Below are 19,467 nucleotides of genomic sequence, written 5' to 3' on the forward strand. Positions count from 1 at the left end.
AATAATGAGGGAGGAAGACAAGTTAGTCATTTACAAAGAAACACTCAAATGCTTCTAAGACTAAACAAAGGCTACAATAACTGGGACCCAGTTAAAGAAAATTGGAAAAGTTTGTAGCCTTTTTTTCTTTTTTTTTTACTTCAGCCCACTTTCTGTGTAACCACGCCAATTTCCAAATCTGAATACTGCGCACCCTGATCTTATAAACTTTCTGTTTACAGTAGTGTTCAAAAAGTGAGCTTTCCAAGGGCTGTATTACAAAAAAAAAAAACAGCCCTAAAAATATTTGTCTCTTTCTTGATAAGTAACTTTTATTATGTAATTTTAAACTGCCACTAACCAATGCGGCTTAACTTAAAAATAGAACTAAATACTGTATCAAAGACAACACATTACATCACAACAAGACTCACGTACTCAAAGTTTTAAGTATTTTTTCAAATTTTGACCAGTTGGAGAAGTCTACCCCACAGCTTCTCGTGTCTCATTGCCTAATGATGAATTCTTTGTGTAGAGATATTGTATTATATGCCCCATCTATATCTGCACAGTCTAATTAGATTCAAGCTACCTATTTCAGGAATTGATTCTAAAATATTCTATATGTTATGTGCGTGAACAATAGTTTCGAGCTATAATCAGGCAGAGGTTTTAGTCCAGCTGAAACGCATAGGTTCAAAAATGCTGATTCCTCCGAACCCCACTGTTCTTATTTTCAAACTGTCAAAGAACAAAAGATGTTGATCAATAAGAATGATTACTGAAGTTACTGATCCAAACAGGTTTAAAAGACAGTAGGTGTACCTGATGTATCCTGTGTACCAAACAAACGTTTTACCTGGACATGTATTTAGTGACTGTATTTTCAATAGTTTGTCTAAATATCTTTCTATGGAGTTCCTGACAATGCACAATGGAGCTGCCAGCTACCCAGATGATTTGTTCAGAGACACTCCACTGAGTGCAGAGAGACACAGAGTGTGTGTGTTAATAAAGCTGATGGATCCTGACAGGCTGACAGCATCACCGTCCTTCGCCTTCGCTTTCAATACACTTTATTTTTCTTTAATTACATCCTGCCTGAGATATTTCTGCCACTGAAGACAGGGGCCCACGTCAAGCTTTCTCGCTTCTCTCCAAAAGGTTTGTCAGATGGAAAGGCACTGCCTTCAACTTAAGTGTTTGATTAGCTGAAAGACTCTGTGCTGCTCAAGCAATGCCATTGCACAGAAAACAGGTTCTGTTGTAAGTGATCTCAGTAGTGTAAGTGATGTGCTGGAGCTTTCTTTGTTCCTCTCTGAGACAAAGTGAGTTTCTGTAGTATAAACTTCCAGTGCATGATTACAGCTATGGCCAAAAGTTTTGCATCACCTAGAATTTTAGGATTGAGACATATTTAAAAAAAAAATAAAACCACTACGACTTTTATTTAATATCATGTAATCAAAGAAACTACAAAATGATACCACAAAAGTCTACCAGAAGCCATAATAGTAGTACAGTATTTCATGTTAGATTTCGAAATGTCACATTTTTCCATTTTTGTCAGTTTTTCATTTAGGGCCTGTTCACACTGGACCTTTTTTCGTACACAGTACAGTTCGGTTCATTCGGAGAACAGTGTGAACATCAAAGTTCGATTGGCAAACAACCTAACTGAACCGAACTGAGACCACTAGAAGAGGTGGTCTCAGTCCGTTTGGCAAAAGAACTGAGTTCTGCTCGCTTAAAAAACTTGAATGTGAAAACTGGAAGGTGTCGGATCTTTTTCAAAGCAGAACATGTTGTTGGTTCAGTTCTTCTGTCATGAACACAACATGCTAATAATCATTCCCTGCCCCAGAAATGTTATTAGAAACACTCCTGTCCGTCCATTATGGCAATACGTCCTTTGATGACACCCAACGTAAGTATAGCGTTTTTGTTGTTTTAGACAAGCTACCCTTACTGCCATCGCCTTTTTTATATTATTATTATTATTTTCCAGGTGCTTACAAAAATCACCACAAGACATTGTAGGAAAACAGTGCCTCCTCTGGAAGAAGACTACAGTGGAGAAGGGTAGCATTGAAACATCTGCAGGGAGCGATCACAAACTCAAATGTGTATGTCTTTCATATAGGCAAACATGAGACCTGACAAATGTCATATTTACTGTTGTAATTTTGTCTCTATACTTTAAGGGGTTAACTCAGTTACAATGAAAATGTAAGGTCGTGTTCAAATGAAGAACCTTCTTCTGCTGTAACCCTATCCTGCACTCTGTTGTGTTTCCACCACAGATAAGAATCATTAATATCTGTGCTACAGAAAAGCTATCGCCGCTGGCTTTCACAAAATAAAATGTTCTCAATAAAATGTTCTGAAACCAGATTTAATGAGGCAGTTACAATCAAAGACGCTCTTTCATTGATTCAAGCAGATGTTAACCTTTAAATTAAATTAATCTAAAGCGATAAAAAAGCTTATTTTCTTATTTTCTTTTCCACAACAGCAAATGTCTACTGAACCAGTAAATACACATGACGACATAAAGCACTACAGTACATTTCATTTTCATACATTTGTATAGCCTGAATTGAAAGGGTGTTTACCCTTGTGAAAAAATGATTTAATCTCTCAATACTAGTTTATCCTGAAGATAAATGCACTGTGTTTAAACAGAAAACACTACTAGATGTTATCTCCGAATGAAATGTTATATGATAATTAAATACTGCAGGTCCTATTCACACCTGTACTAAAAGCTATTTAAAGAAAGGCGTGTTCTCATAAATCTAATATAGGATATGAGGGAAGAGAAATGGAAGGTCTGTATAACCATACTGCAGATAAGCTGTGTACTGACTGTTTTACGCATTGAAAAAATATAAACTATGTATGATATTTAAATTTAATGCAAAGATAATATGCACAGCTTTTTTTGCTGCACAGCTTGAGTTTGCATGTTATTAAGCTCATTGTTCTTCATTGGTTCCCAGTGTCTCAATGATCAATTGTGACTAAACCGCACGCGGTAGCTAGAGAATGGATCATAGAATGTGCCACCAATAAGTCTGGGTTTTCAATTAAATCAAAACTATTAATTAATTAATTTAATTAAACTTACAGTTGAATCCACTCACTTGAAGTGGCACTGGAACACTTTTTAAAGTGGGGGTCCTCAAAGCCATTGAACAAAACTGTAACCCCTGTGTTTTTTTAACCTTGGCACTTCCATTCAAAGAGTCAAAAGGTTGATGAAGCGAATTTCGTTAAGTGGCCGAGGTGTTGTCCGATTGTGATGTCAGTGTTCTGAATTGAATTTACTGTTGGTGAGGTAAGGTATGTTTTTAACAAAGCATACCTATATGGAGAGCAAAGCACTGTATAACAAATATTGCACAGTGATTCTGATACACGCTGGGCCAGATATGGTATCATGGTACTACAGTGGCTTACCAGTCAGTGTAAGCTGATTAAACCCTTTCAAAATATAAGAATGTAACCCCACTCTAGCACTCACACATATTGTTTTTGTGCAGATAAGCAGCAAGATAACTGAAATGCGGAAGTGCATGGAGAACCTTTCACGTCTCCAGTTTTATTTTTTACAATGTTAAAAATGGATGTCTCTGAAGTCTTCTGGAGAGTGTTGTGTTAAAAAGGTGTTGGGAACATCTACTCAGTGAGGACTGAATAGTTAAGAAGATTCTTGTTAACAACAAGGAAACAAGACATTTATTTCATACCTCCAACTGCAAGAAACAATGTATCATGTTTTTCCATACCTTACCATCATCATCAAATTGCCTCAATAACAAAAAATATGAATTGCAAACAAAATTGTAAACATCAGGGGGTGGAAATAGCCTCAACAGGTAAGAGACACCAACTTAATGGATTTTTTAACATTCTATATAGCAAACCAATACAACTCACAGTTAATCAATAACGCTGAACCAAACTATTCAATTTATATTACTGTATATGCAATTTGTAATGATGAATCATTCACTTCCAGCACTGCCTAAAATAGATATATTAATAAGCACTGGAGTGTTTTGATTTGTACTTTATTAAAGTCACGTAAGACAAACTGGAATTGTTCTAAAGCCATTCTTAAAGATGGCTGTGTCCTCCAGCGCTGCATTGAAGATAAAGAGAAAATTATATTGATGTGATCTGGCAGCCAGGAAACAATGTTGTTTCAATTCTCCCCTTAACTCCGTGTTTCTTCTAATCTTTCATTTTCATGGGAGGGAATAGCATGGGGGGTGGGTGTCTTGTTTTAAAGAAAAGCTTAGAGAAAATACTGTACAGCATCTCTATAAAATAGTTGAGACGCGGCTGGACTCTGAGGACATAATGCTTGCAGGCTCCTGTGCACTTTGAGAACGCTCTGCCGTGGAGGAAAGGTAAAAACTGTTCTCTCTGTATGAGTGAGTATTGATATTTACCGGAGCATGCATCTGATTTTCTTTTATTGCTTCAGTGGGATGCACAGGCAATTTTTTTTTTACAAAATGGGGCACTCAGCAGTGAAAGTAAAAGGGAAGATTATAAAGTATTTTTTTCTTATTGATGGCCTCACACAAATAATGATTTGTGTTCACCCATCAAAAAGCTAAGACAATGGGCCATTATTGTTTGTTTACAAGACTGCATCATGACAACCTTTTCAGCAGATGTGTTTTTCACAGACAGGTAAAAGAGCAACTTACATACTTCCAGAGTAACCCCTTCTTGACAGGTTTCTACAAGATCTGTGTCAGATTCAGAAACACTCCTGGAGCAAAACAGTCCAAACAGTAATGACATTTAAATGAAAAATAAAAAAAACAAAACTGTGTGGTTGTCACGAAAGAGGTGGCCCTAGTCACAAAGGCCCATGGTGTAAGACCATTAAAATAATTACAGCTAACACAATAATTCCATGAATTTTACCTGTTTAGCACTTTCATTAGCTACAGCTATGGTGAAAAGTTTTGCAACATAAAGTTGAATGAAACCTGCTGAATAATGTTACATTAACATATTGAATTACATACCGCTTTATAGTTTTTCCGCTTTTTGAAACATGGGACATTTCTAAATCTAACATGAAATACTGTACTGCTATTATGGCTTCTGGTAGACATTTGCGATATCATTTTGTAGTTTCTTTGATTACATGATGTTAAATAAAAGAATTAAATATTTATATATATATATATATATATATATATATTTCACCTCAGCAGTTCTTCTGTGCCAAAGCATGTTACTGGCTGGAAGCAGGTCAGTCCATAGAGGAAGCAGCTTACTGGTTAATGACAGGAAAGAAGCCATTTCAATAACCAAGCATAGCTTGGAAACAGAGCTTTATTTAACATGTCATGTTTTAAAATGTAAATGCATGTTCACTAGAACACTCTTTCAAAACTGAACATTTCAGATCTATATAACAAACGGAGGTGCACAACTGGTAAGATTTATGAAATTGTTTTGATAGCTACAATCACTGTAATGTTTGTTTTTGCACAGACTGTGCTTCACCGACTTCGCCTGTTCGAGATGACATTCCATATTATGCAGGGACAACATCACCAAGATAAGAGTGTTTTTTCATATTATGAAAAATAAACAGTAAATAATCAAACTAGACAAGTCTTAATTGGTCACCTCTTCACTGCAGACTAACACATGCATTTTAATGACTTTCCTCCTTGAAATGAAAAGTGTCACATTGGATTGTCAAACAGATGTCACAAATAGAGTAATCAATGGTGAATTAACTGTTTTATTAATTTCTTTCATGAGAAGGGCTGTCAATTTAAAATAATATTAATAAATAATAATAAATAAATAAATAAACAAGTAAACATGTTTTCTAAGACCTTGAGCATCTCATCGCTCCGGGAGCAGCTGTATATCATCTGATAACAACCTGAGCCATTTACACCAACAGCAGATATTAAACAGCAACTTCATGCAGGTTCGATCATGCATGGTGTTTCTGGATCATGTGACAGGTGGGGGGCCAATGTTTTTTATTTTATACCTACAACTACAAGAAAGAATTTAACATGTGTTTTTCCATACTTCCTCATCAGCAGCAAATTGCCTTAATAACTACAATTATGAATTCCAATCAAAACTGTAAACGCCTGTGGGCAGAAATAACCTCAACAGTGAAGTAATAAAGAGACACCTGCTTCATGAACTTTTCAGCATTCTATATAGCAAGCCATAGTTCATCAATAATGCTGAACCAAGCTTTTCTCACCATCCAATTTATGAAAGCTATAAAGTAAATCATTCTTTCAGCACTGCCTGAAATATAAGTTCTTAATAAGTCTTTGAATTATTGTAAAGCCAGTCTTAAAGATAGCTGTGTCTTCCAGCCTTGCTTGGAAGATAAAGATAAACTATATTGATATGATCTGGCAGCTATGAAAACATATTGTTTTCAAAAATAAATAAATAAATAAACAAGAAATAGTGTAACCAGGCTTTCCGAGACCTTGAGCATCTCATCCCTCAGGAGGCCACTATGTCTCTTCTGATACCAACTCAACTTACACAGCAACTTGCTACAGGGTTGAAAAATTCCCAGTTATCTTGACTAATGTGTTTTTTCTTGGTGTTTTATATAATTTTTGGTTTCAGTCATCACCTCCTGGTGACTTTTTAAAACGACCTTCAAATGGCTGTGAAACACGTCTTCCATGTAACCAGTAACCTGTAAGAAAAACTACATTTGCTCTACGTGGTATCTCTCACTGAAGGAGTTCTTACATCCACTAGGGCAGAGTGTTGCAGAAGAACACCCTGGAGTTCCAGTTGCACTTAAACACAAGCCATGCTTGACAGCATGCAAGATCAGCAGGCGTTCATGCTGGATAGATCAGCAGCAGAGCTACCAGAATCTAAATGAGGGGGTCAGTCATGGTTTAGAAATCAGGCTAGGTTTTATGCTGTCTAATTTCTAATTCAAATAAACTGTGTTCCCTTGGTCAGACTATTCACACCATGCAATTCATGAAGCCATTTTTAATTTACTATCAGTGTATGTTTTCTATCTTTTATCAACAAGCAGAAGCACAGAAAGAAATTATATAATTAATCAGTAGATCCCTGATTGGTGTACATTATGTTTTTTTTTTTTTACCATGTCAAGCTCTAAAAAGGCATCAAGTTAAGACCTTACTGTGCTAGACCTATCAAGGTAAATAGTCCTATACATATATTTTCCTGTAAATGGTCCCTTCACTGATTCACTATTATCCATATTTTACATACAAGATATACAGTGAAATGCAAACGTCCTTTGACCTATTCATGGTTTGCTACTGTATAGTCATTTCGAAGATATCTAAAATGCCAATAACAGAGGCTCTACAATATGCACAGGAGTTCCAAATGTACACTGCTTTTTTAGAACAGTTTTTGTTTTGCACGCTTCATTTGTAAATGTTAATTTGGTGAGTAACGTTCAAATAAAAAAAGTTGCATACTACAGTATGTGTGGCCTAATACGTTAACCTGTGTTGCCTAGACCAGGCACTGTTGTGCTATGGAAATGCACTAAACAAAAAAGTGTAAATTGTAAATCTTGATAAAAAAGGGTTGATTGAAATATTACTTTCAACCGTCCACTAGCATCTTCCCTCCAAAACACCTTGAAACACAATCCCCTCCCCCATCACACACATTTTTAGACTAGAAGTGTCTTTGATAAATAGCCCAAAATGCAAAATCAAAGAAAACGCTGCCTGTTTGATACTTTCTAAAAAATAAATCTTGGGCTGAATTAGGAAGAAAGGTCAAAGCCTTGCAGGGCTGTGCTATGCCAGGTCTCCTTGATTCAGCCCTGTCTTATGCCAGTGAAACAAGGATTGCTGTATAATCACCTGGGGTTAAGCTACCACTGTGTTGGAGTCTCCTTGACAGTCATGCACTGGTGTCAGTGCCAGTCAATCTGCAGATAATGGACTGGCCAAGGTCAACTTACTGAATAATACAAGAGCTCTCCAGTGTAATTTTTTTTTTCTGCCTGTAATTGCCTGATACCTACCTGGTAGTTATTTGAGCTTTTTCTTTCTGTTTCATTTTTGCTCAGTGCTTTCAAGCACCGCATTTTAAAAAATACATCTTTCAGAACGGACTGCTGATTTTTTTTTTCTCTAAACCATCAAGCATAATTTTGGAGCAGCCTATAGATAACAAAATTTAAGATCACACCTTTTTTTTTTTTTTTTTTTTGGAGTGGTCACTGAGCCATAAGGGGTTAAATTAACAAAAATCCCAACTACTTCTAGAATGGACTGGACAAATTGGAGTGCTCTGATTGGCCAGTGTAAAAATGTAATGTAAAAATTCCATGCTGAACGATTACACTGTTTTCATCTGATATTTTGTCTTTTATTTCTTAGCTATCTCATAGCCACAGCTGTGTTACTGCTTAGGAAGGGGTCATCTGGCATGTACATTGTGATCACCTTTAGGGAGGTGGTCTGTTAAATTTTGGAAGGTCTGCAATAGCTTTTATAACTAACAACAAATAAAATGAGGCTTAATTCCACACAGGACAGATAATAGCAGGGGTTGCGTTGCACATAAATTAGTGAGTTCAGGATAAAGGACTGGAAACGGGAGAGAGGCCACTGACAGCGCAGGTTTAAAAGGGGAGTTTAGGGATTAAAGAGGGGTGGGTCAGGGGTTCTGAAGCATATCAGTTAGGGGGGATTTGAGAGACAAAACTAATTCAGACTAATGGGGAGAAGTTTTGATATACAATACAGTATGAAATCCAATTTGAGTTCTGCCTTGTGCTGTTGGTTTTGTCTAACAAAAGTTAATAATTGCTATGGTGCTGCCATACCTATACTTTATAAATGGTATGCTGGTGCCATCATTTGATTTAATCCAGACTTTGATGGCACAGCAGTAGTAGTTGGAAGACAATGCAGAACCAGGAAATTTCATTCATGGATTACTAAGCAATGGTACAGATTAATGTATCAGTGGAAACAAGTTGGGGGTGGGGAGGTTGCTCTAACAATCTCTTCTGAGCCCATGCACTTAAATCCCATTAAAACCCCAACCTGATTCCAGCTCCAAACTGGTATGCATGCAGAATATATACTTTGGGGATCGATTCCTCAAATAGCTTGAATCCAATTAGATGTATGTGTATAAATGAGGCATCTGAGCCAACACCATTGACATATCATTGTAGGACACCAGTCCAGATATTGTGCTGGAATGAATTACATTTGTGTATTGGCTCGTACCATTATGGTACCATTGTCATGTTATAAGAATGTTCCATTGTGGTACAATTCCTAATACTATTGTACCTTTACTTGTGCTACATTTACTCCTTACTCCAGAACCATTGCCACTGTAGTGTCACTTCAGTTAGTAAATGAGGGTACATTGGGATTACCAGAATCATTTCCAAAAGATTGTCCTAACCTCTACCGACCTCTGGCTTACCCATTCTCCTCATATACAATTCTGGGTAATAATAATGCTGATGACTCTGACATCCTATGAATAAACCCATCATTTTGTTTTCTGAGGGATTTATCAAGCAGCACTCAGAATAATTCTGTGATAGTTATCTGCCGTCATGTCTGTGTGAGTGAGCAACCTTTGCATCTAGAGTCTTTTTATTGAAGCCGTTTCTAAGGAGCAAAACAGGAAAGCTGCTTACTCAGTGCAAACACTGCTCTGAATCTGTAATCTCCTCATGGCTTCAAACACAAACAAAATGCTTAAAAAGGACTGTGAAAGGGAGACTATTGAACCATATATGTTTTCAGTAGAGTGTGCTGCTAGTGTTATGATCTTTTTTTTTTTTTTAATCTAAAAAGTGCTAATAGAAATGTCATTTCACAATTATATCGGGGGGGGGGGGGGGTGTTAATATGAATTTTTAGAAGGACAGTAAGACAGTTTTTCAGCACAAGAAATATAATGGGGTCTAATCTGATGATTTAACCTGTAGGCATTGAACTGCAATTTCACTGTGTTTTTATAGAATTTCACGGGACACCTGCAAAGACAAGGAGAATGGAGTGCATGTGGGACTTGGGCGACAGAGTGTTAGTGACAAAGTCGAACAGACAGGACAGGTCCCCTACTGCTTGAAGATCCACTAGCTGCTTGAGCAGTTGTGGAGAGTGGGGGAAGACATGGATAGAGGAAATCCCCCCCCCTCCTCGGTGGAGGACCAGTCCCGGCAGCTTGCCTGGTGGTAGGGAGACCCGGCTACCCCGGGGGGACAGAAAGGTACCTGGACCTGGAAAGGAAAAAGATGTAGACAGGTCCCGTCCGTAGAACCGAGCTCCATCAGGCGTGAGCCCCAAAGTGAGGGCCGAGCACCCGCTGGATGCCTGCGGGACCTGGAGGAAAATGAGAGAGGGTTAAGAGAAAGGCGAAAAGATTAGAGCCTCGCTGAGGCTAAAGCGCACAAGCTACAAAAGAATAGGTGTGGCCGGGGGTCCCCTCTGACTTACGAGGAACCTACATGCCGGAGGCAGGCCCGGCTGGGGGAGTGAGACTCACTTCCCCCCTAAAAATGGGCCCCCGGCTCCGCGCAGAACCGCGCCCGTGGGACAGGAAAGAACCGCATGCCGCACACATAAACGTGAACTGGAAAACAAAAAGGACATGGAGAGGTTAGTAGGGACAGGGTATGGATTAGAGGCCGTCCACGCTGTGGAGAGGAACCCCTCCCCCAGCAGGAGGAAACCTCTGGTGGATCTGGCGGAGAAGGTGCTCCCACTCTGGGCATGCTAACCAACCAAAACGAAAGACAAGAGCAGGAAATTAGTGCACAACTTAAATAGGGAAGACAGAGAGATTGACAGATGATACAGCCAGAGGGGATCCCTGGCGCTGCGCAACCCCGCCCAGTAACCAGCGAGAGCACAATGCCAGTTATTAGGAGCAGCTGGGACATCTGCTCAATCAACCTCGCCCGAAAGCGGATCTACCAAAAATGCAGCCGCTTCCTTTCCCCCAGCTGAATATGATCAGAAAGGACAGAACAGCATTGTCTTGGGGTAACTGGCTGAGAAAGAGAGAGGAAAGCAGGTGAGTGCCTGAACTACGCCATAAGGCTACATTTCACAAAGTAATAAACACCAGCTGGATTAATATAGTTGATGGGTGGCGATATTTAGACCTGTCACCTTTTAGATTATAAAAAATAGACTGTGTCTGTCTGTGCATAAAAAAGAAGCCAATTTAAATGGTCTGTGCAAATGTAGAAGGGAGGAGGCTGAGTGCAAACGGGTGACCTTGTGCACTGCATGCAAGCATCTTAACCATGTCCGCATTCATGGTTCTGGAGCATTTCATCTCATCTCACCTCAATGACTGGGGGCAGAATCTATAATGGCAGTGCATCACACAACAATTCCCATTACTCAGGCTTTAGTATTTAATCAACGAGTTGGGTTCCTATGTATTTGTCTGACTAAAATTCTTAATCAGTTAATGTGTGAATGCTAATGATCTGTAATTACTGATAATTACCATCTTTTTGTAAAAAATAAAGAAATACGACTATCAATTCCAAATCTTCAACACAGGTGCAGATGTTTGGGACTTGAAAATCGTGGTTTTCGCTGATTTGCATACTTGACGGATGAATGCAACTGATTGCGTACTGTAATTAAATTAAGATTAAAAAAGAAAGCAAAAAAATGTTCCTGATAACAGCATATCAATTTGACATGTTATATAAAAAAGCATCTTTTATTTGATTTTATTCTGTTTAACTTTTATGCCCCATGGGCAACGTAATTAAGCGGAATAAACTGCACAACAGTTAAATTACATTTGCAAAGCTGTAGAGAGCAAAGAAGAAAGACCAGTTTGGTGATGACAGAATGGCCATGTGTATTCCATAATTGGAAGTTTGACTGCTGGGACAGTATATATGTTTTGACAATATATGTGGTATGGCTAATCCACTGATCCACACATCTTTTAGCCTCTGACCAAATACTACCTGTCTATCTAATACGATTTTGTAACAAACCAAAATGTGCTGTGTATTGCTTCCACCTAATTAAACATCAAAAACAGTCTATGTGAACAAATCTTAAAGGGTAAGTAGTGGGAGTCCGAAAAATATAGCGTGACACGTCGCCACGTGTTGCTACAACTGTTTAAATAACGTACCTGCACTTTTTATTTTCATTGCTAACATCCTGACAACTTGTCACACTTATAATAATAAAGACTGTTTCAAAGCTCTTTTCAAAATGGCTACTCTCTAGTGCACTGGGTTTTGAGATCTATCCTAGTGTTAAATCAGTGTAGACAAAACAAAACAAACAAAAAAACATAACGAAACAAGTGCTCTGGTTTTTCTGTTCCATACCACATTCTTGTTGTGTTCCCTGTTTGACAATGTGGACAGTAATCCTTACACTATCAGCACACTAGAGCGGACATTTTGGCAAGAGCTTTGAAACAGACTTTAACGTTCTAAGTGTAAAAATCTGTCAGGATGTTAACATGGAGTTCTGGGCCCACTGTTACAGTATAAAACAGAGAAATCATCTACATTACCATCCCCGATAGGGTCACACTTTATAAGTTAATACGCTGTGTGTAGTGTCATGTGTCTTTTTATTGTAAGAGACTGTCGTGCAGTTTGGATGAAAAAACTGCAAAGTGAAGCTGCTCAAACTGTGCATAATGACTTCTATTATAAGAGACATTCAACACACAATGTACTAACTTATTAGAAATAACAAAAAACAATGTGCTCATAAACTATTATTTAACATTAAAAAACTGGTTTTGTTTGTTAATTAAATAACTATGCACAGGGTAAGATCTATACACAGAATGAGATGTACTGGAATTCTGACAACTCTTTACTGATGACTGGTTGATTCCTCATACTTGATTTATAGTACTTTAGGGATCCATTTATATAAAACATCTATACGTGTTTTATTAAAGATTCTGATGATTATTAAGAAGGAGTTTATTACAATAACATTTCAATAACACCTTACTAGTGTAAACACCATTATGTTATAAAATGTTTCTTAGTTACATGTTCTTATAATACTATATTATTAATAACTGTCGATATTATATATAACAAAAAAAAAATAATATAAAAAAAAAATATATAAATATATAACTATATAGATCTTTATAACACATTGATAGATGCCTTTTTGATAACCTGTTTTTCTAGATAGATATGTTGATGATTTCTTAAGAAATGTTAATCATTGCAACACTTTATCAAAAAAAACATCAAAAACATTTATATCAGCAAAGGGTTTTAAACATTTATTACAGACAGTCTTAGGGGTAAAACATTCACAGTTCATAGCAATTTAAAAAGATTCTCATTGGATCCGTATTTCTGTTACAGTCATTGTTTACAGTGGACTTCACTGCTGTGGATCCTGTTTTACAGATGGCTTGTCATAAGGAGAAAATAAATGTAAAAAATAATCCAAATCTCTACATTGCCAAGGGCAACTTAACAGATAACTATCTGGCTGGCACGCCGTCTCGCAGTTCCATCTCATTTTACCAAGGTCAGCTGCACAGTCCATTTGTGTTCACTGGGCAGGAAAAACATTTACTAACACTTCTGAATCCCATTTCTCCTACAAGTCTGAAATCAGATTTGCTTTATTTCATCTTAATTTTCTCATTGTACTGAGCAAGTAAATAGTTTGCTCTGTGATCAACAGGAAAGAAAATAAGCAGAAAAGACCCAAGTCCAGACCAGAAGTGCGTCATAGGCATCCTCACAGAAGCTTGACCTTTCATTATAAAAAAAAAAAAAATGTTTATACAATACAAGATACACATTTAAAAGTAGTGCATATGATACCGCTAGAGCCAGACTTGTGCATGTATGCTTGGCACTGACTCTGGAACTGTGATACAAGCAATAGAGATCATGACTGAGTTATAAGATTTTGTTTCCACTAGAGTCCTGTTTGTACCCAACCTTTACAGCTACCGTAATTGGGTTTAAGGCTCCCTGTTCTCGTAAACTACACCTTCCGTTTTTTAAGTGCATATGTTTTATTAACACATCTGTGTTATAGTAGAAAAAAAAAGCTTATTGCAGCCCCAAAATAAAAATCTGTTCCTTATTTTTATGATGCATGGAAACAATACATGATGTTCTTGCAGTTTGATTTTATTTGATTTAAACTTACTAAATACTTTGACTCAATAAATAGGTATATTATTCCAAACAGCACCAAATATGCGCTGTTACACATTTGAGTTTTATAAATTGGTATCTATTTGAATAATCTCTATGACTGTATTTAGCCACTGTTTAGATTAATTGAATAGACCCCAATAGCCCTGTTTGCCATAGTAAAAGCATAGTAAAATAAACCACAGGAATGGCAAAGCAAACATATTAAAAAAACATGGTAAACCATGATAACCTATGGTAAATGTACAGTGTAACCATGGGAAAATCATGGGGAAACCGCAAAAAAATGTGCAAATGATCTGTGATAAAAAATAAGGGAGGCGATACATTTTATACCAACAATAACATGGAGATTTACACAAAATGCAAAAACCGGTGTATGATAGGGCCCAATCTGCATGTGCTTTGGTAATATCCTGTAGTAGCTAGTTTCTGACCTGAAGTGCTTCTGTTCAACTCCTCCAGGATGTACTTAACCAAAGTGCTGCTGCTTTTATGAAAATTTCTTTTTCAATGAATTTTTTCTCATTGGCAGCACTAAAAACACCACACCTAACCAACTTTTTCACATCAAGTTCTGCAATGTAAAGCAATTGATGAGGATATAACTGTAATGACAAAGTAAAAAAAATAAAAAGTCTTTCTTTTTCCTCAAGATTTCCCATAATTCTTCAGGACTGAATGTAACTAAAGAGTTATTCAATGCTAAGTTATGCAACATTTGTTAATCTCACAGGGCCAGTGTTTTTTTTTCTCTTCAGGTTTTAACACTTTGAAAGCAACGTATGGATTTACTCTGAAACCTGCTGGCAAGTTGCGACCCCAGCTTTCCATCTTCACCATTTCAGTACCAGGTTAAGGATTAGCATGTAGCTCCATACTGTCTGCAGATTTTTTTGTTAAAATGTAAAAGATGCGTTAAGCCTGTTTGTCAGCAGATATTGAAATACGGATCCCCAGTTTCCCTTTGTCTGAGAAGAGGTGAGCAAGAGAGGCATTGAGTACTAGGCAGTCACTCTCTGCTATCACAGTGCCGAGCCCCTCGGCGAAGGATCGCACAGCAGACTCCCAGCTCAGTCGCCTGCGTTCGCTGCTCAGCTCCAGCCTGTAGGTGAACCTTTCAGCCACCCTGCTGGGACCCAGCAGCATGACAGCAGCAAAGTACTGCTGGTGTCCCTGTCGCCGCTCCTGCTTTTTTAGCACCAACAGGAATTGCTGCCCCAGGCAGGACTGCACCGTCACCCAGTCCTCTGCATCCAGGAGGTGGACGTCTGCCGCCAGGAACACGATGCGCTGCCCCTGGAGGGTGGAGGCCCTGTGTGTGTCTTTGAGGTGGAGCGCCACCACCTCCAGGTCCCCCTGCCACCCACAGGAGAACAGAGGGCAGGAGCAGGAGCAGGGGCAGGGGCTGGCTACTCCTGCATCGCAGGGGTGAGAGGTTCTGTTCTCAGTGTGACCCGCACTGGAACTAGAACTGTAGTGACCACTCCTGGCTGATGCATCCTGGGAAACACAGAAAATCATATTTTAATGGAGCGTGCTACCTCCACTGTGTCCCCAAAGTTTATTTCTTAATTGTAATTTGAAGTTATCAAAATGGAGAATACTTGCTAAAATATACTATTTGATATGCGTTGTTCACTATATGACACAGAATGTTGTGAAATGGCTTATGACATAACTGCATACGTCTTACGTACTCTGCACTATGCTATTGTCATTTCTCATGTGCAGTTTTGAAAGGATGAGGAGAGCGGCACTCTAGGTGAACTAGGAAGTGCAAGTAGAACAGACTTCCTAAAAGTAAGGCATGACAGCAAGCTTTCTTTAACCTAGGATAGATATAATTACTTAAAATAAAATGTGTTTCTTTCAAAGCTGCACATGTAAGACTTCTATACTTGTGAAATGAAATGCAAGACAGGTAAAATGTATGGCGTTAATTCATTAGATATATGGTAAAATCATTTTTACTAACATGTACCTAAGGGCCTACTTCAATTGAACTGTTGTGTGAGATGACCACTACAGAGAGCTCACACTTGCCAACAGACTTGTATTAATAGTCATAGCAAACAACATATTCCACTGAACACGGAGTGATTCAACAGAATTACTTTAATAGAAAAGTTGTATTCCTCATTTTGTTTTCAGATGTAACATAAGTTCTACTAATGCAGTTATTGGCTTTCATACGAGAAGGCCTTTCAATTACTGATAAAGAAAAACAACATTACTTCCCCCAGATGCTTTGCTAACTAATGCGTTATGCATATTTCCAGATATTAATGCACAAGATTGAATACCCTGAAGTCCAAGGCTGTAAAATTGGAATGAACAATAAACTAGCGTGTGGCACAGTGCAATTATTTTTCATTAACTTAAAAAGATAATGAAAGATGGAAACTCTTCTCTGCATGCATCTGTGATTAATCTGGTTTCATTAAATGCTTTGGAGAGGATAATTTCTAAGGGCTTGTAAGTCTTTAAAGGAGATACAATCTATTTGAGTTATTTGTTTAACCAGGTCCCTTGAGGTCTAATTCTGCATTCTCAACGTCCACCGTAGCAATCGTCTTTCACTATTTTGTTTTACAAACTACACCACACAACTGCAGTGGTTTCAAAAACAACAAAAAAAACAAAACAAAAAACAAAAAAAACAACAATTACATTACATTCTGTAAAAAGGGGTGGGAATCTACAGTGTTTATCTGACATGGCTATGGCATATGAGCGCAAGGAATGCTGAATGAATGAATGAATGTTCATCTAAAAGCAGGGTTTTTTGCGCTCTTAGAAGAGGTATTTTTCTATGTGGAGGAGACTCAATGCATACAAAAGTGCTAAAAGTGGAAGTACAGCATAGCAACAAGCATCTGTAACACTTTAGTTTGGGGATCTGTTATAAGTAGAATATATAAGTAGTATATATATTCTTCAACACATGCAGCTTTGAGTTCTGCAATCAACTTTAGTTTCCTTTTTGCAACAGCAGCCTTCAAGTCAATCCAGAACATCTCGATGGGATTCAAGTCTGGGTGGACTGAAATGGCACTGAATTCATCATGTATCAGCGCTCCAGATAAGGTTTTGGGTCTGTGAGTAACTTACCCTCTAATTTTAACACCGACAGAATAAAATGTATTTTCAGTGAGTTAAATGTAACATTACCTTGAAGTCATGAATAATCTCGATTAAATACTGTACAGTCTTTAATGGTAATGGGGTATTGTCAACAAAGCCTGCTATAGTGTGGTGGAAGTTCAGACCATAAATGCATCCACAGCCCAAAAAAAATGAATACACAGTACTGCAAGATAAAATGATAAATGGATGCGCTGCTGCGTGGTTTATTATTATAAAATAAAACAGGACAAAAAATAGGACACGGCACTGGCAACCAAAACAAAAAGACAAACAAAACGAACTACACAGACAAAACACGTTGAGCTTTTTTTTTTTCTATTTTACTTTAGGTTATTAGTTTTATTATTCCCTCCGTCCGCCAATCCCATTCTCCACTCACCGAACACACAACCCCGAGTGATTTGAAAACATGCTGCTTTTATGCAGCTGTACCCGAGACTCGATTGCTAATCATCATTCAATTGGAGTCGCGGTACAACTGCACGTGAATTAATTAAGTGCAATTCCCCGTGCTCACATTATTATTACATTTTACTTGCACATGAAGTGCTGTGCAATCCTCATGCCTAAATACAAATAATACATTTTTAAACACTTGTGTTACACAGACCTGTTTATATCCCATGTACCAATGACTATACACCAACATTAACATACAACATATAACACAAAATACACACAGGGGCAGGAACTTTGCCACATATACCCCCCCCCCCCCCACTTGTGCAAAGCACACATGGCGTCAAAGGCCACCTCCCCCCTCAAAATCCCAAAGGTCTCACTCAAAGTCCTGGGCCAAGAACAGGGACTTTCAGGGGTTGATGGGCGGCAATGTTGCCAGTAGCCAGGCTGCTACTGGCCATGCTGTCAGCAGACGTGCTGACAGTGGGGCGAATCTCTTCTCCCGCTGTACCACTGGCAGCGGAAATGCTGCCAATGGTGCGGCTGTCAGCAGACGTGCTGACAGCTCCCAGACTGACTCCTTCAGCCGGGGCAAGTCCAGCAGCGGTAAAGCTTCTGGGGTTGGTGGTCTTCAGACCTCCCCCAAGATCTCCTGCAGTGAAATTGCTGCGGGGTAAGGTGGTCTCCTGACCTCTCTCCCCTTCATAGCCAGCAGCCCCCTCTGGGGGGGCTTTTTTTTTTTTTTTCTCGCCAACACTGACCCCTGCGCCAAGCACTGACGATGCAGTTTTCCAGTGACCCCCGGCGAATGATTAGAGGCTGGCCAACCCCAGGCGAGGGTGGCAACCGGCAACCCCAGGCGATGACGTATGGCAACCCACAGGCGATGTGGAGCAGCAGGCAATCCCAGGCGATGTGGAGCAACAGGCAATCCCAGGCGATGCGGAGCGTCTTGGGCAAGCTAGACAGGCCACTTTGGTGGAAGCAAGGCACGGCATCCTTGGGCGAAGCCTTGGCAGGCATCCTCGTATAAACCAGCAAGGCATCCTTGGCGAAGCGAGAAGGAGTCAATAAACTGGGGTGCAGGTGTTTGGCCCCTCTTCTCAAACATGAGCACAAGGCAGGCATCCTTGGGCGAAGCGAGGAAGGGAGTCAGGATAAACTGGGGTGCAGGTGTTGGCCCGCCTTCTCAACATGAGCACCAAGGCGCTTTTAAAAGAACTCTGTGACAAAGTTGTTGAAAGGCCAAGATCAGGGGATGGGTATAAAAAAAAATATCAAGGGTATTGAATATCCCTTGGAGCAAACGGTTCAGACAATAATTTAAAAGTGGAAGGTTGGTGGTCTCCAGATCTCCCCCCAGAACTCTGGCAGCAAAATTGCTGTGGGGGAAGGTGGTCTCCTGACCTGTCCCCCCTTTTTCATAACCGGCAGCTCCCTCTGGTGGGGCTCCGACCATACTGACCCCTTGTGGCAAAGCAGAGCTGACTGCAACCCCTGGCGATGCAGTTCCAGAGACCCCAGGCAATGCAGAGTGGCTGGCAACCCCAAGCAATGCAGAGCGGCTGGCAACCCAAGGCGATGCCAGAACATCAGTCACCGCCAGCGATGCATGGAGCAACAGGGCAATCCCAGTCGATGCGGAACGGCTGGCAACCCAGGCTATGCGGAATGGTGGCAACCCCAGGCGATGCGGATGGCTGGCAAACCCCAGGCGATGC

The 19,467-nt window shown here is 39.3% G+C and overlaps 1 protein-coding gene across 1 annotated transcript; it reads right to left on the minus strand.

Annotated features, from left to right (window-relative positions):
* Positions 1-13,313: 13,313 nt before the first annotated feature.
* Positions 13,314-18,874, minus strand: LOC121321063 (seven in absentia homolog 3-like). The gene is made up of 2 exons (XM_041259974.1): positions 18,740-18,874; positions 13,314-15,697 (listed from the first exon to the last, which is right to left on the minus strand). The coding sequence occupies exons 1-2, from the start codon at positions 18,872-18,874 to the stop codon at positions 15,113-15,115; spliced, it is 720 nt and encodes a 239-aa protein (XP_041115908.1). The 3' UTR covers positions 13,314-15,112.
* Between the last annotated feature and the right edge of the window lie 593 nt (positions 18,875-19,467).

Source organism: Polyodon spathula, chromosome 9, assembly GCF_017654505.1.
Source record: "Polyodon spathula isolate WHYD16114869_AA chromosome 9, ASM1765450v1, whole genome shotgun sequence".
Taxonomy (NCBI): Eukaryota; Metazoa; Chordata; class Actinopteri; order Acipenseriformes; family Polyodontidae; genus Polyodon; species Polyodon spathula.